General features: G+C 41.7%; 1 protein-coding gene across 2 annotated transcripts in view; it reads left to right on the top strand.

The window, feature by feature from the left end:
• The first annotated feature begins 824 nt into the window (after positions 1-824).
• The window catches only part of rab6a (RAB6A, member RAS oncogene family), a 57,921-nt gene continuing 48,641 nt past the window's right edge, over positions 825-10,104 (top strand). The window contains exon 1 of one of the 2 annotated variants that reach the window (XM_042333908.1): positions 825-1,323. In XM_042333908.1, the coding sequence (XP_042189842.1) occupies positions 1,254-1,323 (70 nt within the window). In that variant the 5' untranslated portion in view covers positions 825-1,253. The remainder of the gene's footprint in view (positions 1,324-10,104) is intronic. The other variant, XM_042333907.1, reaches the window with a different exon arrangement.

Raw genomic sequence — 10,104 nt, 5'->3', positions numbered from 1 at the left:
GGAGGAGGGGGTGAGTGAGTGAGGCCAAGGGAGGCTTTGGAGATGAGGGCACTCTATCAAATGCAGGGATTGTTAATATTATGATCCCTGGCAGAGTGGAGCGGGGGTTAGCAGATATTAAAATACATTTGTAGCCCAAAGTCAACCACACACTGGCCCGAAAGTAGCCCCGTATAATGCGTCGCCTCCTACGGGGCTAACAGAGCGGCCAATTTAGGTTAGTGCTTTTGACACTACGTAAAGAAAACGTCTTCAAAGGGAAAAACAAAAACGTTTTGCGGGTTATCAAAAAAAAGTTTTTCCCCCCCCACGCACAGTTTCAACAAAAACCCGCCCAATTTGGGCGTGAAACCCGCCCCAACCTGGCAACATTGCATTGCAGAGAGGGGCGGGGAGCAGGCGGGCCACACGCGGCTGACGTCACCCGGAGGGCGGGGTGGTAACGTGGCGGTGTTCAGGTCATGGGGTGGGGGAGGGGAAGGAAAAGGGGGTAGAGGCTTAGGTCCCGCCCTTCCTACCTCAATCTCCCAATCGTATTGGTCCGCCGACACACGACACGGTTGGGCGGCCACTCAGCTCCTTGCGTGCCATTGGCTGCTGTGGCCGTCAATCATTACCTTCACCCAGGGGGCGGAGCAGAGGAGGGCGTGGGAGACAGGCGGGGATCCCGCCTCTCATTCCTCGATCTCCCCGTCTCCTATTGGTCGGTGCACGCCGACATGGCAGGGAGTCCTCCCAGCTCCTGGCTCGCTATTGGTTGCGGTGGCTGTCCATCACTCGGGTGGTGGCGGCGGCGGCGGCGGGGGGAGGGAGGGGGAAACTTCCGGTGTCAGGCCGGGTTGTCCAGCGGCGGTTAGTGTGGGAGCAGCGAGCGCGGCTGAAGGAACCGTCTCCCCGAACCCAACCCCCAACACCCCCTCCCCACCCGCTTCGTCACGCTCACTGCCGGGCGGCACCGCTTGGAAGGTCGGATTGGTGGGGGGGGTAAAAAAAATAAATTAAGATATCTTCCAAAAAAAAAAAAAAAAATTTTTCCCCCCCCCGAAGGACCTATTTAACCGTTTTTTTTCAAAAAAAAAGGAGCGAAGCCGAAACTATAACGGTTATAAAACCGAACCCAAAGAAGATTGAGGGGAGGGGGTGAACCGCTTAGGTCTTTTTTTTTTCGCGTGGGGGAGGGGGGTAAACTTTGAGGGATTTTTGATTCCTTTCCAAACCTCCTCCTCCTCTCCTCTCCTCCTCCTTCATCCGCGATGACTTCGGGAGGAGATTTCGGGAACCCGCTGCGGAAATTCAAGCTGGTGTTCCTGGGCGAGCAGAGCGGTGAGTGAGGGGGAGGGATGGCGATGGGGTGGGGGGGGGGGGGGTTTGAGTGGAGCAGTTGGTGTGTGATATCTGGGGGTCTGGACCCTTGTTTTCCCTTCTCTCCCCCTCACCCACTCACCCACCGCCCTTTTTGCTTCCCTGCGGCAGGAGTCCCGAGGTGTGGTCCTCCCCCCCCCTCTCCCCATCTCTTCTCCTCTCACCTCCTCCTCCTCATGCCCTCACCCATCCCACCCCCCCCTCATATTCTCACCCCCCCCTCTCACGCTCATACCCTCAGCCCCTCTGGTGCCGTCGCCCCCTAACCTTCCTCTCACACCCTCATCATCTCACCCCCACCTCATCAGCCCCTCTCCTCACATCCTCGCCCCTAAAGCCCTCCCTCCCCCCTCCCCCCCCACATCCTCACCCCCTCTCCTGTCTCGTGCCCTCACCCATTCCCTTCTCTCTCACACTCTCGCCCCTCGTACCTTCCTCCTCTCACACTCTCACCCAATTCCCTCCCCTCACACCCTCATCCCTCACCCCACACACCCTCATCCCTCACCCCACACACCCTCATCCTTCATCCCACACACCCTCCCCAACTCGTTGTCCCCCCTCCCCCTCTTCCTTCTCACCCTCGCCCCATCTCCTCCTCCCCACGTCGCTGCTTCCACCTAATCCCTTTCACACCCGCTATACCCAGCCCGACCCCCCCCCCCACCCCACCACCCCACCACCACCACCACCCGAACCTGGACGCGAGTTACGGGTAGTGTTGTTTGTTTTCCGTATATGGAAAGTTTTTTTTTGTGTGTGGGGTAGAGGAGGGGAATAGAATATCATCTTGAAAGGAGATGGATACGCTTTTTGATGCAGAGGGATTTGGTTGTAAGAAGCCTGGCCTCTCAATGGGTTCCCCTCCCTTGGATTGAATCAGATTGTTGACTTGTGCGGTTGCTTGCAAATGTTTTTCCCCCTTCAATAACAGTGTCTGTTATGTACAGCTGTAAGATCGTTCTCGAAGTTTCAGATGCTATTTATCATTGATTCCCGTTTACTTGTGCATCAGCGCTGTGCAGCATTTAAAAAAAATATTATCTTTTTATACAAAGAACTAATGCCACTTTCACACTTGTACCTTTTGCTATTGATCAATTGATCAATTCAAAAACTACTTGAGGGCTTGATTTTTAAAAAAAAATTCGATTTAATAGATGCCGTTCTTATGAATCATACGCTGTCATTTTAAACTAATTGTCAATGTCTGTCATTTCTTGCCAACATTTTTCCCACCCCGATTTCTCACTTGCACCTGGATTTGAGGAAAATGTCCTGGTAAAGGAGACACCGTTTGAAATCCGAGTCAGTCTTTTGATATCCAGCATTGGAATCGAAAACTACCAACCATTCAACCTGTTTCAAGCATGAAAGTAACCAACCTCCACCATTTACATGTAACTAACATTAAGCTACTCTTAATGCTGCCAATATCCTTCAGGAATCATGCAATGCTTTCACTGCTTCATTCAATCACGTTTAGTACAGGAAACCCAATTTTATCCGCATAAGAAACGAGGCAGGTTCCATTGCATTGAGTGCATATTTTCATTTTGAATCTATGTTAAATGGGAGATAAGCTAAAAGCATATATTGTATTACTTTCGGCACGAAAGCTAGAAATAGTTTTTGTTTACACGAATGCAATCGTTAAGATATTTTAGTATATCATGATTTAATTTCTATAGGGCTACGTTATGGTCGTGTTTCGTTAATTTACGAGTTGAGATTGCACATTTTAATTTTATTTTAAATGGCGTGCTGAGTTTGATTTGTTAAATATATCGGCAGATGTTGCTGTCGGATGAAACTGAATAAGAGCAATAGGAACAATATAATATTGGACTTTGAAAAAGAGAGCATTGTATTGCACGTAATATGATAGTCATCGCGAATGCGTTGGGGAAAAAAAATGAACGTAGCTAGTGGAATATTTGTTTTATTAGATCTTGCAATTCGTCGCAATATCTACCGAGAGACGGTAATTGTATCCTACAGTTTTAACCACGTAGGTAAAGAAAGGTTGAAGGGTTTCAGAGCCGCAGGACTGGGGAGCATTCCCAGCACTCGCTCTCTGATTAAACGAGGCCAGCACTGGAACCTGGGCGTGGTGAGCTGCCATGGACATCATTCTGAGCAGAGCACAGTGAGACACCTCGGGATGTCATTGTTTCCAAACGTGGAAATCAACCCAAATGTACCCCTGGCTTGTTGACATTAAGGTGACCCAAACGTTTGATATCGATGATTTTTTTAAAAAAAAGCTCTTGAGTTTTTTTTCTTGAAACAGGTGAGTTTTGCACCCCTTGATCATGCATTCCAATGATCATGCAGTTTGGAAAACCTCCCATTCACAGAAGTGAATCATTCAGAGAATTAGTGGTGTATTTATTTCACAGTTATACCCAACTCAGAAGCCAAAGCACAATACAATGAAATACTCTCGGAATGCGGGAGCTTTCAGCCAGTTCAGTTAACCTGTCAATTCTAATAAGTTCTATTTGCGTAACTATTCCCAGTTAATCTTAGTTTTTGAAAGGTTGTGAAAGTAAAGGCTGTTCAGTGGAGAGAAGTGGTTGTTACCTGGTAAATATTTTTGAAAGATTGAGAGCTTGACTGCTTATCTAAACCAAGCTGCCAGCAAAGGGTTGTTTACCTTTGTTGCTTCAACACATAAGTCAGCAGGATCCATATTATGCTGCTCTTGCTGTGAAGCTGTAGCCTCAATCAAAGCCATCGTTCTTATCTATTCACAACTGCAATGGCCAAGTTGAGTTAATATCCTTCAATAAGTTGACATGACAAATAATACTTGCATTTGATATAGCTGATGTCTGCCTCGTCATTTATGTTGAAGTTTGGTGACAGTTATGCAAGCAGCAGTAACAGCTAATCTGTGGCATCAACATGCCACAAACTTAAATGAGATAAATGGTGACATTTTCAGGGAATTTGACTGAAGAAAGCAAGTAGGATATCAGGAGAACTCCCTGTTTCTCTCTGAAATGTTCTCACAAGGTTGCTAACGTAGTCCTGTGTGATATTTGCGTGAAAATAGTGTCAATATTAAATATCAATAAAGTTTTAAAACATGTAACCTATTATTTGCAATTGGAGAGGGGATTTGCATTGGATAGGCTTTATCTCCACTTACCCGCCTGCCATATTTTAAAAAAAGCTATCAACAGATTTTAATGCTGATTAGGGTTCAGATTTGCAACAGCAAACAGTCTATGGGAAGCGAATAATACAGTATGATTGTGCTAACATTTCTATAGCTTCTATTAATACTACATTTGCATTTATATATCCCTTCTCACTCATGTATAGATTATATTTCCTCATAAATGCATTGATGCTTTATAATCTTTGCATTTGATATAACGCCTTATCTTCGAGACGTCCCAAAGCCCTTCACAGGTTACGCTGTAAAGTGCAGTGATTGTAATATTTTGTGGGCTTTCTGCTTCAACCACAGTTTCTCAAGGTGAGTTCTCCAGTATCGAGTCAAATTCTTATGATTAATCGGATTAATTCTTTGGTCTTTATGTTTAGGTGTTTTGCCCACAAATATACAGTCCATTCACTTTACAGTATATTCTGTGAAACGCTTTGAGACTCATCGAAGAAGTGAAAAGCCTATATCAAATGCAAGGACTTATTATTTATTATAATATCCAGAGAAGTAACTACAGAGCTGCAACTGGATACTTTTAACTTAAGAACCATTTAAATGAGAATTATCTGACCAATGTATACTATTTTTTTTTAGAAATACAAAATTAAAGATGCCTATTTTTAGTCCTTGTATATTGCTGTTTTGAAACCATTGAAAGTCTTGATATGCTCCTATTTTGAATATTTCTAATTGCAACTTTACTGCAATCTAGAAAAAAATCTTAAAATTGCAATAATGTTGATTTACTTCTTATATTAGGTTAAGTCACCCACTAGTTGCTTCTGAATTGTTTTGATTGATCTGGACTGTGTATAAGACTGCTGGGTGGGTAGCACTAGGTTCTTTCAAGAGTTTCCATTGTCCTCCATTCACACAGGAGATGCTGCGGAACAAGATCATGCATATATTAAAATGCAGTAATAATCTGGAATCTTGTATTAAAATTCAGTAATAATCTAGAAGCCTCGATTTGGACAACTCCCATCAGCAACTAACATATCACTTGCTATGCTTTTGGTTGAGGAATGCTGGATAACATAGAAACAACCTCAAAAATAGATAGAAGTAGAAAATGTAAGGTATTTTGTGCAAAAATAAATGATGCAGCCTTAATACTGCAGTTTATGAAATTGCAGACACAGGCGCTTGATTTTTCTATTTTTTTTAAAACAAACTATAAAATTGAAATAGACCATTTTGTCTGCTGCCGGAATGTAATGGATCAGCTCCATTCATTTTTAAGCACATGGTACGAATCCACGAACGTTAGGAAGTGACTAAGTCAACCTCTGGTTATTTTCATCATAAGATTGTACATCAGTATCAAATCTACTAGAGCAAACACAGTATTAGTTATCGGCTGAGCTAAGACTGGAGCAAATAAATTATTAAGCTGTGGGTGCCCTATGACTTTCAAGTACATATTGTTTAGGCCTTTTGTGGTCTCAGTGGCTGAGGGTCAGTTGTGTGACCCTGGCCCTCATTATTGTTGCCTCTTGTTGCAGCCTGTTGCTATGCCACTTAATGTATAAAAGCCAGTTCTGTTGCTATGAATTCAGGATTCCTAGCTGTTTCATATGCTACCTTATGGAGTGTTATCACAACAGCTTGCATTTATATTATACCCTTCATGTAGGATAATGTCTAGGAGCGCTTCACAAAGATATGGGTCGTATGCCGAGTAAAGGAAGCAGGGGATGTGGGAGGTGACGGTAGGCGTGGTCAAAAAGTTGAGCTTTTTTTAGGTGGCATTTAAGGACAGATAGAGAAGGCTCGACATGGAGGTGCAGCAGAAGTGAGTTCCAAGGTTAGGGGCATAGTTGCTGAAAGCTTGCCTGAATTAGCCAAGATGAAGAGGCAAGCAGAAAATCACAGAGAAGGAAATGTGCTTGGGTGTGAAGGAATTTATAGATGAGGGTAAGGGTGTTGAAGTAGATCTGTTGGGAGCCAGTGGAGCCAGGCAATGATTGGGTTGATGGGAGTGTAGAGTTTATTGCGGGTGTTTAAACTGTTGGCGATGTTTTTAATCAGCTGGAGCTTAAGGATGCTAGAACTAGGGAGACCAGTGAGTAGTGTGTTTGAGAAGTCGAGATGGGAATGAAATACTTGAATGAGGATTTTGGAGGCTTTTGGTGTGGGTTAAGTATTCTCTTTTTTGAAGTGGTTGAGAATAAAACCTTTTTATTTAGCTTTATTGCAGTATGTTCAACTTTAATGTTGTAGAGCTATGATTATAACTGTTATTGGCTAGAAGTTAATACTTGACTGATTACAGTTGTTAAAGTATGCGGCACCGTATTTGGACACCTGTGAAGCTATCCGTTAAGGGCTTCAGTTTGCAGGGTTAGAATCATGTCAACAGTTCCAAGTCTTGTTGAGCCAGCCAGTATGATAAACTATCGACCAGGAAGTCTCCACTTACATTCCCTCCTTTTCTTTCCCATAAAACTTTGTATATATATTTTCAGTCATGATGTTCAGTGTATTAACCTGGCTCATTTGGTTGCCCTATTGCCTGTGAGTCAGACGTCTGTGGGTTCGAACACCATGTTGGGACCTTGAACTCACATAGACCAGGCTGACATTGCAATTGCTGGGGGGACTACTACATTAATGAAACGGCTATCCTTTGGGTGAGACATTAAACGGAGGTCCCATCTGCCTGTACCAGTGGATTTTAAAAATTCCATGGTCTATTTGTGAAAGAGAAAAGAGTTTATTCTGGTGCCCTGACCAATAATCTCCCAGATAAAATTGGTCATCCATGGTTGTTTGTTTGAGATTGCAATATATACAAATTGGGTTTTATTTGCCTTCAAAATACAGTTACTGCACTTTACAGAAAATCCTGTGAAGTGCTTTGAGATGTTCTACTGGTGTGAAAGGTGCTATGTCAAATGCAAGAATTATGATTAATTTGAAAATGGTAAATTTTGACTTTCTTGTCCTTCTTTCGATTTCAAACCCCAAACTTTCGGGTTTCAAGTAAACTAATTAAGCTATTCTGGGATGTTTGATCACTGTAAGGTGCAAAATACTTAGAGCTGAGGCTACATTAGGATGTAATGTAAGGTTACATGAAATTGAGTCATTTTGTATCATTGTGATACAGTTGACATTTTGTTGCAATGTAAGTAAAGACCATGTTTGAATTCCCAATCCTGTACTGGATATCAGGGGGAAAATATGTAGAATTACATCTTAGATAAAGTTGATAACTGCTGCTTTTCCCCAATTTATATACATTAGGATTTAGTGAAATGCTAGCAATGATGACACAATGTGATTCGCCAGAAAGATGTTGGAGCTTGTGCCGAAAGATCTGGGATTATTTAAAAGGCGTTTCTAGTACCACGGCTTAATGTGGGAAGGCTTTATTTGCACCAAGAGGGGATTTTTTAAGGATTGTGATTTATTCCCAGTAGTTTCCTCAAGATAATCCGGCTCTTTTATTTGCTATTTTGCTTCCTTTCTGCAAACAAAAAAAAGCACCAGATGTAGTATTTTACTAAATAAAATGCAAAATGAATACTTACAAAGCAAGATTTCCAGAGACATTTCAAAAACCTCTTAAGCGTTCTCCTTTTTTAAACAGCTTGGGAGAATTGCTGCTATTTTGCTTATCCTATACATTTGCCATCTATGTTTTTTTTCCTCTCTGACCAGTATTGTGAATCATGTCTCTAAAGTTGGGATGGGAAAGAGCAGAATATATACATTTTGTAATAAAATGCTTCTTATTCAGAAGATCACATTTTGGAGTAACCGTCAAAGCCCTAATGTGAGTCGGATGTTCATCACCGATGAGTTCACAAGCAGGGTTTGAAACCTGGGAATATGCAAGGCCTTGCATGCTAGCATTGGTGTGAGTACATACTGTCGTTATGTAAGTGACTAATATTTGTGTGAGTACATGGTTATGTAAGTAATGATGTCTCTGTACAAGTACGTAAATGGAAGGACGTTCTCAACGTATTAGAGTTTGGCTCTGGGGTAAATTGCATTTGGAGAAAATAACTGTTTCCAATAACATGGCACCCTCCATATAGACTGTGTTGGAGTCTGAGCAAGGGATAATGGAAGAGGCACATACCTAGTAATCATAAATGTGGTTAGAGAGTAAGTCCATGATCATCTTGCATTTGGAATCGTAAGTAGGAACAAGCTTTTTTTTCATCCCTCTATTGTTTTGTCTCTGCAATTTCTAGTCGTCTGTTTGGTATGTGTGGTAAACTTAGAAAAAATAGCAGTTCAAGCCCTTCCAGTTGCTTTGCAAGGGCTTGACCTGCTATTTTTTCTATTCAACATATACTAAAAGGTCACTCAAATTATTTTTGGTGTTGCAGTTGAGAAATGATCACTGAGTTTTTTTTAATAAGGTTTTTGTTGAATGTTTGTGTTCCTTTGAGAAGTAACAAAGTTTGTAATTTAAAATTTGTAATTTATTTTTGTAAATTACAAAGTTTGTAATTTAAAAAAGGCATTTTGTTGAACAGAGAAAGACTTTATAAAATGAGTTAACTGTCAGTGAATGAAGTCCAATTGTAAAGTAGGTGATTTGGGGAATTTCTGTTTGGATCTCACCAGGTATATAACCTATCAGGTTAGGAACCAAAATTGATCATAATGCAAGAATTGTTATTATAATAACGAAACATTCAGTTGCACTATTGCTTTTGTTAGGGTATTTAAATGAGTCATGAAATTGCTAGTTAAATATTTTAAGTAGAAAAAAAACACTTTATTGTCGAACACAATTTTAAGTAGAAAAAAACGACTTGATACTGTTAAGAATTCCTGTTTAGAGCTATTAAGAAAAAGGTTGCACAATTTTCTAATTGGGTTGTGCATTAACTCTCAAATTTAGGAAAAAAAGTTCCTCAGTTTCAGGATTCTGCAGGATCTCAATACTGAGATCAATAGATGTTAGGTAAGGGTATCAAGGAATATGGAGAAAAGGTGGGTAAACAGATCAGCCGTGGTTTAATAGAATGGTGGAACAGGGCTACTTATTAAGAATGGGCTACTTATGTTCCAATGATCAGGTGCAGGTATCTCCAAAACAGTTAGTTGCTACTTAAACCATTAGCAGATATGGGCAATTGTTGATACTCGTCTGTGGTCACAATAGCCATCCCAATGACACTGAGCTTGTTTCCTTAGCTAGAACTGGGTTATATGTATAACACATTCTTGCATTTTGAACGCTGAGGATCTTTGAAGAAATACATAAACATTGCTGTTTCAGCATATGGTGCTGAACACAACAACGTGCACTAATGTATAGCACTCTCATGTAGGATGACAATGATGGGGATCACTGGCAGGAAGGAGTAATTTGAAGTTGTTGACCAAAGCCACAGTCAGTTTCTTTAACAAAGATTTTGAAGGTGCAAAATTAAGGAGTTTGGGACGGATTTCCAGAGAACAGTAATATTGAGTTGCTAATACTAAGCGCTCTGAGACATTCTGAGAAGAGTAATACTAAGAACTCTGAGACCTACCCTGCATGGAGGGTGTGATGTAAGTGCGGTATAAGTTGTTGTTGTTGAGTCAGAAGA

Source organism: Callorhinchus milii, unplaced genomic scaffold (assembly GCF_018977255.1).
Source record: "Callorhinchus milii isolate IMCB2004 unplaced genomic scaffold, IMCB_Cmil_1.0 Scaffold4, whole genome shotgun sequence".
Taxonomy (NCBI): domain Eukaryota; kingdom Metazoa; phylum Chordata; class Chondrichthyes; order Chimaeriformes; family Callorhinchidae; genus Callorhinchus; species Callorhinchus milii.
This window is presented reverse-complemented; position numbering and strand designations above follow the sequence as displayed.